General features: G+C 65.3%; 2 protein-coding genes across 4 annotated transcripts; both read left to right on the top strand.

Annotated features, from left to right (window-relative positions):
- Positions 1–1,780: 1,780 nt before the first annotated feature.
- SEPTIN5 (septin 5) lies at positions 1,781–10,026 on the top strand. Of its 3 annotated transcripts, XM_031443226.2 has the most exons (12): positions 1,781–1,895; positions 2,038–2,048; positions 6,299–6,395; positions 6,500–6,586; positions 6,850–6,973; positions 7,052–7,186; positions 7,320–7,437; positions 7,535–7,636; positions 8,414–8,510; positions 8,596–8,731; positions 8,847–8,949; positions 9,055–10,026. In XM_031443226.2, the coding sequence occupies exons 1-12, from the start codon at positions 1,853–1,855 to the stop codon at positions 9,109–9,111; spliced, it is 1,110 nt and encodes a 369-aa protein (XP_031299086.2). In that variant the 5' UTR covers positions 1,781–1,852; the 3' UTR covers positions 9,112–10,026. The 3 variants fall into 3 exon arrangements, with proteins under 3 accessions (XP_031299086.2, XP_064337045.1, XP_064337046.1); XM_064480975.1 differs by lacking the exons at positions 1,781–1,895; positions 2,038–2,048 and adding an exon at positions 5,534–5,722; XM_064480976.1 differs by lacking the exons at positions 1,781–1,895; positions 2,038–2,048 and adding an exon at positions 5,909–5,955.
- A 130-nt stretch (positions 10,027–10,156) lies between these two features.
- GP1BB (glycoprotein Ib platelet subunit beta) lies at positions 10,157–11,319 on the top strand. Its single transcript, XM_031443302.2, has 2 exons — positions 10,157–10,288; positions 10,502–11,319. Exons 1-2 carry the CDS (start codon positions 10,279–10,281, stop codon positions 11,125–11,127), a joined length of 636 nt encoding a protein of 211 aa, XP_031299162.2. The 5' UTR covers positions 10,157–10,278; the 3' UTR covers positions 11,128–11,319.
- The last annotated feature ends 5,220 nt before the right edge of the window (positions 11,320–16,539 follow it).

Below are 16,539 nucleotides of genomic sequence, written 5' to 3'. Positions count from 1 at the left end.
GCTGCCTGGAGCTCCTCCTCTTGATCCGAGGACATTAAGTGCTGTCTTGCACTTTTCAGGGACACGTCTGCCCCATCGGGGACAGGCTTCTGTCTCTCCTGCATCCCCACAAGCTCAGGCTTGCATGGGTCAGTCTGTGCTGCATGTCCACGCCTCATTTTTCACTGACCACGTGAACTATTTTGCAAAGGTCCAGGTCCCCTGAGACAGGGTTCCCACCCTGCCCCTTGGGGCTGATGAAGGCTCAGAAGTCCTGCCTGGAGCTCCAAGTATCCCCTCCGGCCTCACTCCTTTATCTACAATTCCAAATTCCCAAAAGCTCTGAAACAAAGATTTTCAAAACTTGATGGCGAGGCCCGCCCTAAACTGCTGTACATTCCTGTGGTCTTTCTTTATTTCAGTCTTGTGAATAGTTGGGTTTTGCTACAAAAATCTTAAGGTCCTAGATTATCAGGTGCAGCCCCAGGATCCAGGGAGGTATCACATAATGAACAAGTTACACGAAAATTTCTGAATTCCAACTGCATCTGGCCACGAGGCCTGGATGAGGAGCTGGAGTGGTGGAGGGTCCCCCTCCTCGGCACAGTGCTGCACCTAGACGGAGGTCCAGGCAGAGAGGAAGCAGGGCGGGCCGCAGAGCTTGACAGAGCAACGGTGCTGCTTACGTGGCCTTTCTTACTTAGAGGGAGACAACTCTGGGCCAGGTGCTAGAGATCAGAGATGGAGGAGCCTACGGGCCAGCAGAGGGACTGAGGGGCGCCCAAGGGCCAGGGCTTCCTGCCTATGGACGGTGCAGCAGGCCATCTCCCCTGGGGAGCTGGTAACCACAGGCCTGACTGCCCTTTCTGAGGGACCCAAGGCTCCAGACATGCCTCCTGGGGCTCTCGGGGGTGGTTCAGGCTGAGGTACCTGGGAGTGTGACAGGGAGGAGGACCAGGAGGTGCTCCCACTCCGAGTCCTCAGCTTCCCAGTAAGTGGGGTGCAGGCCCTGGCCCCTCCTTCCCAGTGCCCCGGCTGCCTCCCACACCCCTTTGCAGGGTGTAGCAGGTCTTCCCCTGGGTCTCTAGAGCAGAGGACGCAGAGGTGGGTGTAGGGGGCAGCAGGCTTCAGGTTAGGCCCGTCCTGTCCGGGATGCAGCTCATCCCGCACCAGTAATTCTGGAAAAGGGGACCATTGCTCAGGTGTGCCTGCTTACAGAGCAGGCGTGCAGAGCACTGAGCCGTGACAAGAGGGGGACTGGGGACGCCCCCGCCAGGCATCAGGCTTTCCCCACAGTGATATCTCCTTTCTTACCTCGGCCAGGACTAGGACTCCCCAGGCCAGCACCGCCCGCGTCCATCCTGATAAGGTGAGGAGGAGCATCCCCTAACCTCGAGGAGCACAGCGTAGGGGGCCGTAATGACGAGGGAGACCCGCGAGGCCAGCTTTACAGTCGGGCCACAGTACGGGTGGCCAGAGGCCAGGTATGGACTGGGGTCCCACCAGGGCCAAAGAGTCAGACCCTGGCCTGGAGAGATGGGGAGAGGGGTGGGCCGGGGCTGGGCAGGGGGAAGGGGAGGTGGGCAGGGGCCGTCCATGCGGTATCGGTCGGGCGCCCTGCCGGCCGGCGGGAGGCGAGGGCGTCGCCCGGGGCGGCGGATGCGGAGGCGGTCGGGGGCGCCTGGGTCCCCGCCCCCGCTGGCCGCGCCGGGTCGCGCGTGGGCGCGGCGGACGCCGATTGGCTGGCGGGCGCGCGGGCGGGGCGGGGCGGGCCGCGGCGCCGAGGGGCCGGTCACCCCGCAGCCCGGCCTCGGCCTCCGCTCGTCGCCGCCCCGCCCGCGTGCACGTCCCCCCCACCCCCCCGGCGGCCACCATGAGTACAGGCCTGCGGTACAAGAGCAAGCTGGCGACCCCAGGTGAGCCCGGCGCCCGCTCGCGCGCGCGCGCGCCTTTGTCCCCGCCGCCCGCGCGCCTCTCACCGTGTATCTTCGTCTCTCCCCCGCCCGCCGGCCCGGACCCCGACCCTGACCCGACCCCCGACCCGACCCGACCCCGCAGAGGACAAGCAGGTACGTGTGCGCCGCCTCTCACCGGGCCGGCTGTCACCCATTGTGCCACCAACGCTGCGGCGCCCCGGCGCGACCCCGCCCCCGCCGGCCGTCACCCCGCCCTGTCGCGATAACCGATAACCGATTGTCAGCCTGGGCAGTGCTGCCGACCTGGGGCAGCAGAGGGGAGGAGTGAGCGCCATGCCTGGGGACCGGCTGCTGACCCTCACCGCTTGCCTTGCGCCCCTCCCCAGATGGGGGATGGGCCGGGTGCCCCCTCCCACTGGTCCAGCGCCCGCGGCTCCTTGCTGACCTGGCCTGTGGCCGTGTGCTGGGGGTCTTGAGGGAGGCCATGGTCATGGAAGGCCACGGGCTGGGGGAGGGGTCTGAGTCCACCAGCCAGGGCCAGTCCGCGAGCAGCCCCACAGGGGAGCCTCTGGCCACCCCACCCAACTCCTCTCCATCTCATGCCTCCTCTCCCCATGAGCCAGTATGAGTGGGCTGACCTGAGGCCAGGCCTCTTCCCCAGACTGGGAGCCTCCAGGGCCTGGTCTGAGTCATCCCGGGTGTTCAGCATGGGTCTTCAGACCTAGGGGGTACAAACAGGTTTCCCAAAGGCCAGCCTGGATCCCACCCTCCAAGAATGCAAAGCCAGACGGGAAACTGGCCTGAGTACCCACTGTGAACCCAGCTGAGGTCAGCTGTAAACAGCTGGGAGACCCTGAGATGGGGTGGGGGTTGGGTAGCCAGGCGAGCTGGAGGCTCTGGGGCAGCCCTGCTGGGGCTTCTCTGGCTTGAGTTTGGCTACGATTGGGGCAGAAAAGAAGGGCCCAACTCTGGCACCAGGATGGCGTTGGCAGCCCTTTTCGGGGATGGGGGTTCACACCCTGGGTGGATGCTGGGTGGAACCCCGAAGTCCTGGTCCAGGTGCGGCAGGCGGGCCAGGAGTGGCTCTGCAGGTGGGGTAGGGGCTGGGAGTCACTGGCTGCCCAGTGCCAGGCCCCTGGCAGAGACATTTCCCGCCCTGGGCTGGGTGAGGCTTATGGGGAGGGACCCTGTCAACCTCACCCTGCCAGTGAGGGGCTCCCCGGGGAGCCTGGGCCAGGAGCTGCCTCCCAGTCGTGGCAGGCCAGACAATGAGGAGATGCAGGGACCTGCCGCCAGCTATTGTTTGAGAGAGAGAAAGAGGGAAGGCCTGGAAGACCAGCCCTCACTCTTCTCTGGGGCCTGCAGGCACTCAGAGTCACTGGGCCCCCGCAGCTGCCACTTGACAACAGAGACCCCCCTGCGGAAGTGTGAGCCCCTTCGGACCTGTGTCTCCCCAGCCTTGAGATCAGCTAAGACCAGCCTCACCCATCCCCTGCCCCCAGCACAAGGGGGAGAGGCATTATGTGGACAGGGTGTGGGGGGCCCCCCTGGGAGCAGGGCCGGGGAGCCAGGTGTTTGGGGCGGGCTCCTGCGGGTCTCTGGGGAGTCAGGAGCACGGAGTAGCTTTACTGGTCCATCCGTGTTACTGAGCCTCAGCCTGTCCACACCCTGGAAAAGGGGGCAGGGGAGCTCTGTGGGCCCCCTCTGTGCCTGCCCCATCTCGGGCACTGGGGAGGGCTCTGGTGGCCCTCTGTGCCCCCTCCCCTGACCCCCACTCCACCTCAGGCAGTGACGGGGGCTCCATGGGCTCTGGTGGCTGCTTCCTGAGCCGCTATGGGTGCTTCTAAGAATGGAAACGCCTCTACAGTGTCAGGGACCAGGGGAGCTGGGGAGGAGGTGGGTGCAGCCACGTCCATGGCTCCAGAAGTCCTGAGGACTATTTGTTGTGCCCCGGGGGCCAGAGAAAGGGGGTGGCAGGGCCCCTTCCCTGGGGACCTCAGGAAATCCACAGACCCTGTCTGGTCAAGGTCAGGAGACGGGCAAGCTGGCCAGGAGCTGATCTTGTCCTCCTGACCTGGGCCTCCCCAGAGGCTTTGTCTTTCTGGTGGGGAAACTGAGGCAGTCTAGGGGCAGCAAGCCTTACCAGGCACCAGGCTGGGGGATGCTGGGGCCCGGCTCGGGCTGTCCTCCTGGAGATTCCTGGAGATGCCAGCCTGTCCCAGTGGGAACCTGGCCAGGGGCCGTGTCTAAAGTGGACCTGTGGGTGGAGGTGGGGTGGAGGCAGGATGGGACCCAGCCCAGAGTGGAGGCTGGGTGGGACCCAGCCCAGAAGCCTCCTTCAGAGGGCCAGGGCCAGGCTGGACACTTTCTTAGAGCAAGGGCCGGGGGACAGGCTGGGGGAGCTGGGGCCAGTGGCCCCCCCCCACTGCCACCCTCCACTCGGATGAAAGGCTCCCCTGTTCCCAGCTGTGGGCCCACCCTTCCTCCCCAGGTGCCAGCGGCCTCCAGGCTCCACTGCAGCAGCAGGAGCCTGGACAGGGGGACAGAGGCCTCTTAATTGGGGAGCCAAGAAGGAAGGGCTGGGTGGGGGGAGAGCTGAGGGGCCTCCCATCCATACTGACACACACAGCCCAGGGCACGCCTCTTCATACTCCCATCTCCTTTCCAGGCCTTCCTTCCACCCCGCTGGCGCTGGCTTGGTCAGATTCTGGTGGCGTCCTGAAGGCAGGGTGGGCAAGGGAGGGTTTGGTGACTCAAGAGACCCCTGTGGTCCCTGGGTGGCTGCATAGGGGTGAGTGCTGAGCTGGCTTGAGCTCTCCAGGCCCGGCGTTGCCTAGTCCTGTGGGTGAGAGCAGGGGGATACTCAGAGGGAAGCCCCCTGGAGAGGGGCCCACTCCAGCTCCCCCTACCTCTGCTGTTTGGGGCTGTCTGGGAGCAGAGGTGGCAGCGCAGGGGTGGCAGGCAGGTTTGTGGAGCTGCGCACTGGCTGCAGCTTCCAAGCGTGCAGGGGTGGCAGTGGGAGGGTGGGCATCCAGTGCTCTGACCGCCCCCTCCCCGGCAACGTAAGCCTCTTTGGGCCTGGGTGCGGAGGTGGGCTCTGCCCTCGTAAGTCCCCCACTTGTCTCCAAGCCACGGCAGTAAGAATTCCCCAAACGTACACGCGCACACGCGGGGCAGGCAGTCAAGGGAGGAGCATGTCTGTGGGTAGTTGGGGGCGCCGCCAGGACATCGCAGCGGGCGCGGGCGACAACGGGCCCAGCGGGCTCCCGCGTGCGTGCGCGTAGGTCGGGGGCGCCCTCTGGCGCCCTCTGGCGGGCGGGACGCTGCAGCGCAGACCCGGCCCCCCGCCCACCCGGCTGTGCAGTCTGGGGACTGACGGACTGAGCTGCGCCGCTCCCCGCGCGCAGCCGCCCGCCCTGCCGAGCTCGGCCCTGCCCTCCTCCGCTCCGGTAGCTCCGCCTGCGCGGCCCAATTTCTAGGCGACTGTCTCCCAGCGACCGAGCGCTCCCTTCCGTCCCCTTCGGTGCGAGGCCTGTGCCGGGGCTGGCCTGCCTGGGGCTGGACGAGCGGCTTGGTGGCCTCTGGTCGCGGCACCGCGTGAGCGCCACCCTCTCTGGGCCCCGGTTCTAACCTGTAACCCCGGGGGCGACAACGGGGCCTCGGGGCAGCACAGCGCGCGAGCCCCTCGCGCACGCCTGACCGCCCATCGCAGTCTGGGCCCCAGCGCAGCGGGCAGGGTCGCAGCGATGGACTCGCTGGCAGCACCCCAGGACCGCCTGGTGGAGCAGCTGCTGTCACCACGGACTCAGGCCCAGAGGCGGCTCAAGGTGTGTGTGGAGAGGGGAGCGGAAGATGGGTCAGTTGTGTGCCTGCCCCAGGCCCTTGGGCTGGGGACGCGACTGGGGCCGCAGGGCCAGGGTCCTCAGGGTGGGCCTCGGAGGCAGTAGGAGGCTTGGCGCCGATTTCTATAAATAGCCTCTGCGCCGCGTCGCCGCAGCCAGCCACCCCCGCGGCTGGATCGGGGCCAGACGGGGCCTCCCACCCGGTACACTCCGGAGGGGTGAGTATTGAGGCGGGGGCTTCTCCAGCCTATGAGGGCCTTGGGCGCATCTGGGGGTCTGGGTCCTGGTGTCCTCTGTACACCACGGAAGGGAGGACACGGCCTCGTGTGCTATGCCTGGCATCCCACTCCACGTGCTCCTGCAAAGCCCTCCAGGGTGTCTCCACCCCCACCTGCCGCCACCTCTAGGCCTTGGCCGGGCCCCCACCCATTTCTGCTGTTGAGATGCCCCACCCTGGGGGCTCTGCCCTCTGCTGCCCCCTGGCCTGAGCTGGGTAGGGGACGGGGCACTGGCTGCCCCAGGAACTGCAGCATGCTCCTGACCCGCCCCTCTCCCACCCAGGACATTGACAAGCAGTACGTGGGCTTCGCCACGCTGCCCAACCAGGTGCACCGTAAGTCTGTGAAGAAGGGCTTCGACTTCACGCTCATGGTGGCAGGTGAGTGGGCTGGCACCCAAGGAGGGCGGGTGGGGCACTGGCGGCCAGGCTCTGTCTCAAGGGCCTCAGACTTAACCTGACTCGCTCACTGCACCCCTGGGCAGGGGAGTCAGGCTTGGGGAAGTCCACGCTGGTTCACAGCCTCTTCCTGACCGACCTGTACAAGGAGCGGAAGCTGCTCAGTGCGGAGGGTGAGTGGGTCCCATGTGGCCCTGGCGCTGGCCACCATCCCCTACTGTGTGACCTTTCCAGGGGCGCCTTCCAGGTCTAGCCCTGCCCTCTGTCCCCAAAGTGTGGGTCTCCTGTTCAGGGTCCAGACCACAGATGGGCTATGTGGCCAGGCCTGAAAAACTAGGGTGGATGAGGACAAGCATCCCGGCTGCCTGGGGTAGGAGTGAGGGCCACAGAGGCCGCTCCAAACAGTGCTCTCCCTGCCCCCTGCCCCCTTCCCCAGAGCGCATCAGCCAGACAGTGGAGATCCTGAAGCACACTGTGGACATTGAGGAGAAGGGGGTCAAGTTGAAACTCACCATTGTGGACACGCCGGGCTTCGGGGACGCCGTCAACAACTCTGAGTGGTAAGGAGGGCCTGCCCGGGTGTCCCAGCCTCCCGGCCCCCCGCCCCTCGGCCTGGCTTCATGCACCCCTGCCCCCAGCTGGAAGCCCATCACTGACTACGTGGACCAGCAGTTTGAACAGTATTTCCGGGACGAGAGCGGCCTCAACCGCAAGAACATCCAAGACAACCGAGTGCACTGCTGCCTGTACTTCATCTCCCCTTTTGGGCATGGGTACGTGGCTGGGCATGGGTACGTGGCTGTCCTCGGGCCAGCCGGTGCCGGTGGCCACCTGCCCCCTGCACCGTGCCCTCCTCCCACTGCCTCTGCCCCACGCATGCTCCACCACCCTGGCTGCTCTCCACAGGCTGCGGCCCGTGGATGTGGGCTTCATGAAAGCCTTGCACGAGAAGGTGAACATCGTGCCCCTCATCGCCAAAGCGGACTGTCTCGTCCCCAGTGAGATCCGGAAGCTGAAGGAGCGGGTGAGCCTCTGTGGCAGTGGCCCAGCCAGACTCTGGGGGGGCACGGGGGTACTGCCCGGGTGCTGGCCCCTAACCTGATGGCCCTCGCCCGCTGCAGATCCGGGAGGAGATCGACAAGTTTGGGATCCACGTGTACCAGTTTCCTGAGTGTGACTCAGATGAAGATGAGGACTTCAAGCAGCAGGATCGAGAACTGAAGGTGAGTGTGCAGCATGCTGGGCGGGGAGGGGCCCAGAGACCAGTTTATGCCAGGCCAGGGAGAGGACTCATCACCTAGGTCTGATCTCTTGGGCAAGGGCCTCTCATCCAGCAGTGAAGTCCCTTCCCCTGGGGCTGGGGCTGGGGCTGCCCAGGTTCCCCACTGGCTTGTGTAGTTTGGGCCCGCATAGTTCATGGGTCATGGAGCGCTTGTCAGGACCCAAAGGCACAGCTGCTGGCCAGGTCCCCACCCTGGCCTTGCTCTCAGCCCCCTTCCCTGCTTCACCAGCAGAAGGGCCTGGCCCAGTGGCCACAAGCCTTGTGCCCAGAATCCTGAGCTGGAGGTGGTGGCTTTGAGTGCCCCAGGCCTAGAGTGGTGATGGCAAGTCCAAGCCAGAGACAGGTGGCCACTGGGCTGGAAGCAGTGTGGGCCCTTCACCCCAGACTCTGCAAGGGCGTCACTAACAGGAGGGTCAGCTCTTGGGTTGGGAAGGGCAGGCACTAGATGGAACGGCTCATACGGAGGGTTTTGGGAAGGCAGGACACGTGGCTGAGCACAGCCCCTGGCAAAAGCCCTGAGGTCTCAGCTACACCAGCTCCAGCTTCAGCTGGCAACAGAGATGCCAGAGGTGGGGGCTGCAGGCTCTCCTTAGGGAGAGGTTGTGGTTGGTGATGCTGGAGGGGCCGACCAGGTGCTGAGCGCCCACGTCCCTCTGCCACCACTGACCCCACACCCCTGCTAACTGGGTGTGAGCCCTTACACCTGCCCCCCCCCCAGGAGAGTGCACCCTTCGCTGTTATCGGCAGCAACACGGTGGTGGAGGCCAAGGGCCAGCGGGTCCGGGGACGACTGTACCCCTGGGGGATCGTGGAGGGTGAGTTGAGGCCTGGGGCACAGCCTTTTGGGTGGGAAGGTTCCTCTGGGGCAGCGCCCCACCCACTGCCCGCCCCCGCCCGCAGTGGAGAACCAGGCGCACTGCGATTTCGTGAAACTTCGCAACATGCTGATCCGCACCCACATGCACGACCTCAAGGACGTGACGTGCGACGTGCACTACGAGAACTACCGCGCGCACTGCATCCAGCAGATGACCAGGTGCGCTCCCCGCCCGACCCGTACACACCTGACCCGCCCAGAGGTGTGGGAGCCCGGGCTTTGGTGGTGTCGGGGTCAGCCCCCAACAGCCCTGTCCCTCATGTCCACCCTGCAGCAAGCTGACCCAGGACAGCCGCATGGAGAGCCCCATCCCCATCCTGCCCCTGCCCACCCCCGACGCCGAGACGGAGAAGCTCATCAGGATGAAGGATGAGGAGGTTCGCAGGCGGCAGGGGAGGAGCCAGGGCTGGGGGTGGGGCCAGAGCCAGGCCCCTACCATCATATTTCTCACCCCACTCTCTGGTTTCTGCCCCGCCCCCCAGCTGAGGCGCATGCAGGAGATGCTGCAGAAAATGAAGCAGCAAATGCAGGACCAGTGACCTCGCCCCAGACCCCCGTTGCCATGGATATACTGCCAGTTCTCCAGCTTGCCCTTCCCATCCCTGGACCCCGACTGGCTTGGACTCGACCCGGATTCATCTGGATCTCCAACAGGCCTGGACACAATCCCAACCCCGCAATGGCCCAGACCTGGACCTGTCTTTCCCCACTGTTCCTGACCTGACCCAGAGACGCGGGGCCTCAGCCCCCAGCCAACCCTAATTTATTCTCAGCATCAGCCTCTCCCCTCGTTTGTATCTGCTTAAGGGGCCTGGATCACAGCCCCCACAACCAGCCCTCTCTGGCCTTGGGGAAGCAGGAGCTAAGTCGGGTGGTGACTTCTAAGATCTTCTCCCAACCAGGAAGGTCACAGCACTCAGACTCCATGCCCTACCCAGAGGAGTAGGTAAACCAAGGCAGAACATAGGAGCAGATCCTTGAGACCCCAGGCTTGTTCCCCCACCCAATGCTGCAGAATGGACTTGGAGCCCTCACTTTGTGCCGAGGTGGGCTGGGTCCTTCTTACCTCTTCACCCCCTCACCAGGTAGCTTTGGGGGCAGATCAGGCAGCTGAAGCAATTAGGATTCCTCCAGAACTAAGGAGACCATCCGGCTGCTGGGGAGAGCAATGGAGGATGGGACACCTGTGAAGGCCCGCCCCCATCCCCCATGGCCTTGGCCCGGCCTCAAGGCTCCAGGAGCAGTGGGTGGTGGGCAGCCTGGCGGCCACCTTCCCCGCCTGTCGCTGGCGATCTGTTCTCCCCAGCAGCACTGTTGCCCCGGGTTCCGGAGCCCTTGGCACCCCCATCCCTCCACCCGCATGACCCCTGCCCCCCAAGCCCCATTCTCCAGTTTGTTTAGTTGTGAATGTTGCGTCCTGTCCTGGTGACAGGAGAACAATATTGGTGAACGTCGCAGAGGGTGTCTGAGTGCTCCATGCGCCCCTGGGAGCGAGCAGGGCGGAAGTGCGGTCGCCGGGGCCTGGCTGTGATAGCACTCTTATCCGCGCTGCCGGCTCGGCCTCGCGGTTATTTCTGGCCGGGCGGCGCGCTGTGGTCGGTTCGACGGGCGCGCTGGGGCCCGGCAGGGGTTGGGGTGGCCTTATCGCCTGGTTCCGCGGCCAGCGCCTCGCGCTCCAGAGCAGCCTGGGCCGCCGTCCTCTCACCATGGGCTCCGGTGAGTCTGGGGTCTGGCCGGCTGGGCTGCTCCCTGGGCAGACTAGGGTTGGGAGGCGCTCGGTCTTTGGGGCTGTAATTGAAAGAGATTTGGGTCACATTTATAGGGGACCCCGGCCAGTGAGCGGGGCGGTCGGGGTGGAGAAGCGTGCGGGCAATGGGGGGCGCTCCAGGGGCCCCGCGGGCCGGGCTCACCCCCGCGCTTCCGTTCCAGGGCCGCGCGGGGCGCTGGGCCTGCTGCTCCTCCTGCTCGCGCCGCCCAGCCGCCTGGCCTCTGGCTGCCCCGCACCGTGTCACTGCGCGAGGACGCGCGTGGACTGCGGGCGCCGAGGGCTAACGTGGGCTTCGCTGCCGGCCGCCTTCCCACTGAACACGACCGAACTGGTGCTGACGGGCAACAACCTGACGGCGCTGCCGCCGGGGATCCTGGACGCGCTGCCGGTGCTGCGCGCCGCGTACCTGGACGCCAACCCCTGGCGCTGCGACTGCCACCTGGTGCCGCTGCGCGCCTGGCTGGCCGGCCGGATCGAGCGCGAGCCCTACCGCGACCTGCGCTGCGCCGCGCCCCCCGCGCTGCGCGGCCGCGTGCTGCCCTACCTCGCGGAGGACGAGCTGCGCGCCGCCTGCCCGCCCGGCGAGCTCTGTCGCGGGGCCCTGGCGGCGCAGCTCTTGCTGCTCGGCCTCGGGCTGCTGCACGCGCTGCTGCTGGCGCTGCTGCTGTGCCGCCTGCGGAGGCTGCGCGCCCAGGCCGCGAGCAGGTGGTTGCTGAGCACCCCGCTGACCTCCCCGCTGGCGGCGGAGCCGGAGCCGGAGCCAGAGCCGAGCGAGGACGCTGAGTAGCGCGGCTGGCTCCCCCGATCGGCCCCACCCCGTGCGCGTCCTCCGCTCGTACAATCCCCCAGACACGCCAGCATGCCGTCCGGGTTGCGGGCCCTACGGCCGCAGAGCCGGCCCGGGGCGAACCGGCGCCCGGACCCGCCCAGTCCCCACACCATCTCCAGTGCGAATAAACCCTGCTCCGCATCTGACCGGCCTCTGCACCACGCGACCCGGAATTATGCGCCTCCCCAACCCAGAAAAAGCTGCCGGGGTGAGAGGTGGTTCAAGGGAGCAGAAACGTATGACATTTTCATACACCCGACATAACCTGACAAGTACAAGGTCAGCAAGTGAACTCCCTGGCCGCTGACTTCACAGTAGTTCAAGTGGGAGGGCTCAGAAGAACTCGAAGGACAGTGACCGCACTGTGGGGAGTGAGAACACTGGGACAGTGAGGACACTGGAGAGTGAGGACTGAGGACAGTGAGGATGCTGGGACATTGAGGACACTGGGACGTTACAGTGTGGGCAGTGAGGACACTGAGGGGACATTGGGTCCCCCGCAGGCAATGTGGCAAGAAAGAGAAGTTCAGAGTGGTAGTTTCCGGGAGTCAGTGCAAGGTGGCTCTGAGGACAGCTCGGGTGTGAGATTCCCTGATGGCACTGACCATGCCACGCAGGCAGCTTTCAGGGCAGTCAGGGATGGAGATGGGGGGTGGGTGATGAGGATGATTCGGTAGCCCAGCTGCAACTCCCTAGGCATCTGAGTAAGAACCTCTGGAGGGCAAGTGAGGTGTGGACCACGGAAGTTCCCCACAGGGGTTGAGGAGGCACTGGAGGTCTCTGAATCATGTCCCCCACCTGGCTGCCATTTCTTGAAGGAAGTCACCTCTGACCACCTCCATCCCCAGTCTCCCTGTCCCAGGCCAAGCAGCCACCTCTATGGGGGCCCCAGCCCGGCACAGGCTGCTAATGAGGGCCTGGGTGCCCACAAGGTAGGCCAGGGCTTTCCTCATTATTGCGGTCCCACTTCTACCCTTGGTGTCCCCCCCCCCCCGTGGCCCTGTCAACAACATGGCTTGTTTGCTATTCACCCCAAACAGGACCCTGATAAGGAGCCTCAGGCCTGGGCCCCGGCTGCCTGGCACAGGAAGGCTCCCGGCCCCACTGACCAGGTCGGGGAGGCTGCCAGTGACATGGCCTTTGTCCTGGCCTTTGTGGGACAAGACGGATGGCCCTCCGGTCTGGCTGATGCTATCTCAGGGCTGCCGGTGGGACGTGAGGCTGGAGCCACCCCCTTCTTTGTGGGCAGGTGTGTGGCATCCGGCCCATTGTGGGCTGCAGCTGACTGCCCGGCCGTCCATCCAGACTTATCACCTCATCTGGGACAGTGGCCCCTTTTGTACAAATAAACTGCCACCTTGCCTTCCTCAGGGAGTGACTCAGCACTCCCAGCGCCCCTGGTGGGGGTCAGAGGTAATAGTGGTTGTCACAGCAAGGTACATGGGTCACTCCTAAACTCAGTCCCAATGTGGTGCAGGACGGGGTGTCGCCCCTACTTTCCAGAGAAGGAAACCAGATCCCAGAGAGGGTTCCCCCTGCTGGGCCCCAGAGCTTTCTCCATAGCTGCCCTGAGAGCAGCGCTGAGACCCCGTCCCCAGGACCCCCTCTCCTCTTCACTGAGGACTTCGGGGGGGCAAATGCCAGACCCAGAAAAAGTGGCCTGGGTGTCCTAGGTGACCCCAAGCTAAGAAAAGGCAGCCCCCCGGGCTGTGGAACAGGTCCAGCAGGAGCTGTGGGGAGTGCACAGCAGAGGCCCAGCTCCACTACTCACTGCCCTCAGGCTTGAGGGCTCCCAGGCCAGCGTCCTGCTGAGGGAGCATCAGGGCCTGGAGCTGCACAAGGCTGGAGTTTTCTCTGATGGAGGAAAGAGGCTGGCACCACAGTGTGGTCAGACTTAGGAAAGAACTTCCCACTTGCTGGATGACATGGCAGCTCGATCCCATGGTTTCTCCAGGATCCCCCTCCCCTCTTGCCAGTTGTCCAGGGTTTAGATGGGCTCTTGGCGAGTTGCTGACCACGGAGGGATACCAGCCTCGCCTAACTTGCTGACCTCATCCAGGCTGCCTGGGAGCCCCCAGTCCCAATCCTGACCCTGAGCTGACCCTCCACCCACTAACCCTGGGGCTCCAACCCCCAGAGTGTGGGGAAGTGGACGGTCCCAGCTCAGCGCCCCTGAATGGCCCTGTGTAGGGAGAGGCCGGGACACCCCTCACCCAGCTCAGAGGCCTCCATGCCCCACCCTACAGCATGTCTTCCATCACACAGACAACACACCTGCCCCAGGATCCCTCCGCTAGTCCCCTCTGTGGCCTCAGACGTCTTACAGGTGGGAACAGGTCGGGGTCCACCCAAAGCCCTGCTAGTCACCCTCACCGCTAGCCCCCAGGCTGGCTGGTCCTGGGCCCCTGCTCGGCAGCCTCAGGGTCCTCCAGCCACCCCCTGCCCCCCAACCTCGCTGAGGGGGCAGTGTGGCTCCCAAGACCTCAAGCCTTAGGTCAAGGCTCAGCTTTTCCCCATGGGACTGGCCCCCGGGGGCAGGCATGACCTTTGTGCTGTGACTGCACCTGGCTATTCAAGGCCTCACTCAACGTGTCCTGCGCAGTGCCCTCCCCAGGAACAGGCGCAGGACCCTGAGGTCGCCTGCGACTCAAGCCACATCTTAGCGGGTAAGCAACCGACCAAGGGGTTGCGTAAAGAGAGCCCTGGCAGGGCCAGACGGCAGCCCGGGCAGACACAGCCCCGACCTGCACGGGGAGCCCGCATGTCCGCCTCCGTGAAATGGGCCGGTGCCTGCGGCCAGTCGTCCCCGGGCGCGCGACCCAGGTCCGGCAGCAGAGGGCGCTCGCGGTCTGCGGAACGGCCAGCGCGGGCGGCGGAGAGGCGCGGGGCTCAGACACCCGCCCGCCTGGAAGCGCAGCCCAGAGCCGGACCAGCCCAGGCGCGCGGGGGCGGGCGGCTCGCTCCCTTGGGGGCGGGGCGGGGAGTTGGCGCCAGCAGACGGAGGTGGGGGGACGAGGGGTCGCCCCTCCCCCGCGCGCTGACAACCGGCCGCTGGGAAGATAAGGGACCTCTTCCGCCGGACAGGGTGTTGGGGGATCGGCCCAGGTGCGCCAACCGCCCTCCGCCGCTTGTTTGCTCCGTAAACACTTATTGAGCCCCTGCTGTGTGCATCGTGGCAGGCGGGGGCTGCGAGGCTGCGCGGAGGGTGACAGTGAGGCGCTAGCCTCGCCACGCCACCCGGATGCCCAGGAACTGAGGCAGCGTCCAGATAAACCTAGCAGGGGAGTGCGGGTCCTCCTCCGGCCCCTCCAGCCTGGGGAAGGACCAGCCCCTCGCTGGCTTGGACATGAGGGGCCCAGCGCGGACAAGGCCCTGGGAAGGTCTGGGGGCCAAGTCCTGGCCACGTCGAGGGGTGGGCGCACGGCCGCCCAGACAGAGCAACAACATTGGGGTGGGTGGCGCAGCCCTGGGGGCCCATAGCTCAGCTCACCGTCTGCGCCCACCCCCGGCGTTTCCGATGGAGGACAGGCAGCGAGTGATAAATCACTAGCTCCCACCCCCACCAACTCAGGCGGCCGTGGGGAAGGGGGGGCTTCATGTGACAGAGACAGAGCCAGAAGCAGACAGAGACAGGCCTGGAGGTGAGAGACAGCTCCAGAGAGACAAAGGCGGCTGTGGTCGCCCGCTGACACCACTAGGTCCCTTTGCTTCCCACCCCCAGGCGCCCCCTCCACCAGGCCCATCTGGAAACCAGCTGAGAGCCGCCCCACCCCAGCTAGTTGACCCCCAACAAGGAGGAGGAGGAGGGAGCAAGAACTAGCAGCCGTAACTCCCCTCCCCTAGAGGACCATAAATCAGCAGGGGGCTCTCGGGAAGCCCTGCCCCCTAGGCTGAAGGGGGTCTTTGGGGTCACTGGGCCTGGTGACTGTGTCCTTCCCTCCTTAAACCGTCCTTAGGGGATCCCCAACCCCCAACTCTTTTTTTCCGCAGCACAGCCACACACCCACTGTCTACACTCAGTGCTGTCTACACTGGATGCACGCTCTCACTGCCCTCAACTTCTCTGTCCTCAGGCAGGAAACGTCTGCAGGGAGATGTCCTGTCCTATCAGGAGACCTCGGGCTGGCCCTGCAGGAACTGGGGGTCAGCGATCCTCCCCAGTGAAGCCTCCCAGGGGCCCCTCTGCCCCGGGGAAATGCTGTCTCTCCTTCCTTCGGTCCTGCTTTCCTGTCACCGCCACCCCTGGCTGCCGAGGGCCAGCGGGACAAAGAGTGCTGAGAGATGGGCCAGGTGGGCCCCTCCACAGGTGTCAGCTCCCCTGGGGTCAGTACTGGGCAGGCCAGGCTGGATAGAGCCCCCAGGGCTGCTCCCAGGGCCTGCACGGTGTACCCAGACCCCTGTCCCTGCAGGCTGGCCTCGACAACCCCTGCCCCAGGTGTCTGTCCTGCAGACAACCCTCGGGGTGCATGTGGCAGAGGTGAGGCCACCTGTATACAAAGAAACCTACAACCGTCACCATGAAATCTTTCCTGATTTGTCTCCGGGTCCAGGGCAGGGGCAAGAGTCCTTGGAGTTCTGTGCCTGAGCAAGGCACTGAGTGTCCTATAGGCCTTGTCACAGGGATGGTCCCCTTGACCCTCAGAACAGACCTCCTGAGCCCTGGGACCCAGTGTGTGGAGATGGGGACAGGGAGGATCCCCTGGGGATATCCAGGAGCCACCTCTCAGGGGAGGGTACAGAGATTGTGGCTAGGGGGGTGCCAGGATCAGCCTGTGGGAGGCAGAGAGGGTAGGGGCCCCGAGTGTGCAGGGGATGCCATCCAATCCTTCATTCCCAATCCTCGTCCCACCAGTGCGCGTCCCTGTCTGAAGGTGACCGCTGCCTGGGGAGGGCTGGAGGTGGAGATTTGGGGACCAAGGGAGGCCCCCCACCCCTAGGGAACTAGCTGGCTCCCTACTACCAGTGTCCCTGGGGGACTCTGGGCCAAACAAGACCCTCCTGTGGCAGGGGGGGCAGGGAGAAAACACCTTCAACAGCGAGGGCCAGCCTGCCCAGCCCTCCCCACCCCCACCCCCCAGGTGCTGCCTTCTCTGCCTCTGTGCCAGTCATGAGGAGCCCTTCCCACAAGGTCACTGTGCCCCCAGTAGGACTAAGGGACCCTCAGAGGTGGGAGGGACTGGAAGGGGTCCTTCAAGCTTCACCTGCTGGGTGTAGGGGTGCAGACCCCAGGGGAAGTGGAGGGTCCCCCTGACCTGCCCACCACAAGATGGGGCTGCAGCCTGGGGCTGGAAGTCCCGGCAGCGTGGGCCCCCACAATTCACCTTCGGTGTCACCCAAGGAATCCTGCCCCCTCGACCTCTGAAGGGCTCC

Source organism: Camelus dromedarius, chromosome 31 (assembly GCF_036321535.1).
Source record: "Camelus dromedarius isolate mCamDro1 chromosome 31, mCamDro1.pat, whole genome shotgun sequence".
Taxonomy (NCBI): domain Eukaryota; kingdom Metazoa; phylum Chordata; class Mammalia; order Artiodactyla; family Camelidae; genus Camelus; species Camelus dromedarius.
Note: the sequence above shows the minus strand (reverse complement) of the source record. Positions and strands in the feature narration are given on the sequence as shown.

Excerpts from the sequence above, each read along its gene's own strand:
- SEPTIN5 (XM_064480975.1), top strand. The coding sequence starts at position 5,642 with ATGGACTCGCTGGCAGCACCCCAGGACCGCCTGGTGGAGCAGCTGCTG. Across the intron at positions 8,511-8,595 it reads CCCCTGGGGGATCGTGGAGG|TGGAGAACCAGGCGCACTGC; the intron begins GTGAGTTGAGGC and ends CCCCGCCCGCAG. Across the intron at positions 8,732-8,846 it reads TGCATCCAGCAGATGACCAG|CAAGCTGACCCAGGACAGCC; the intron begins GTGCGCTCCCCG and ends TCCACCCTGCAG.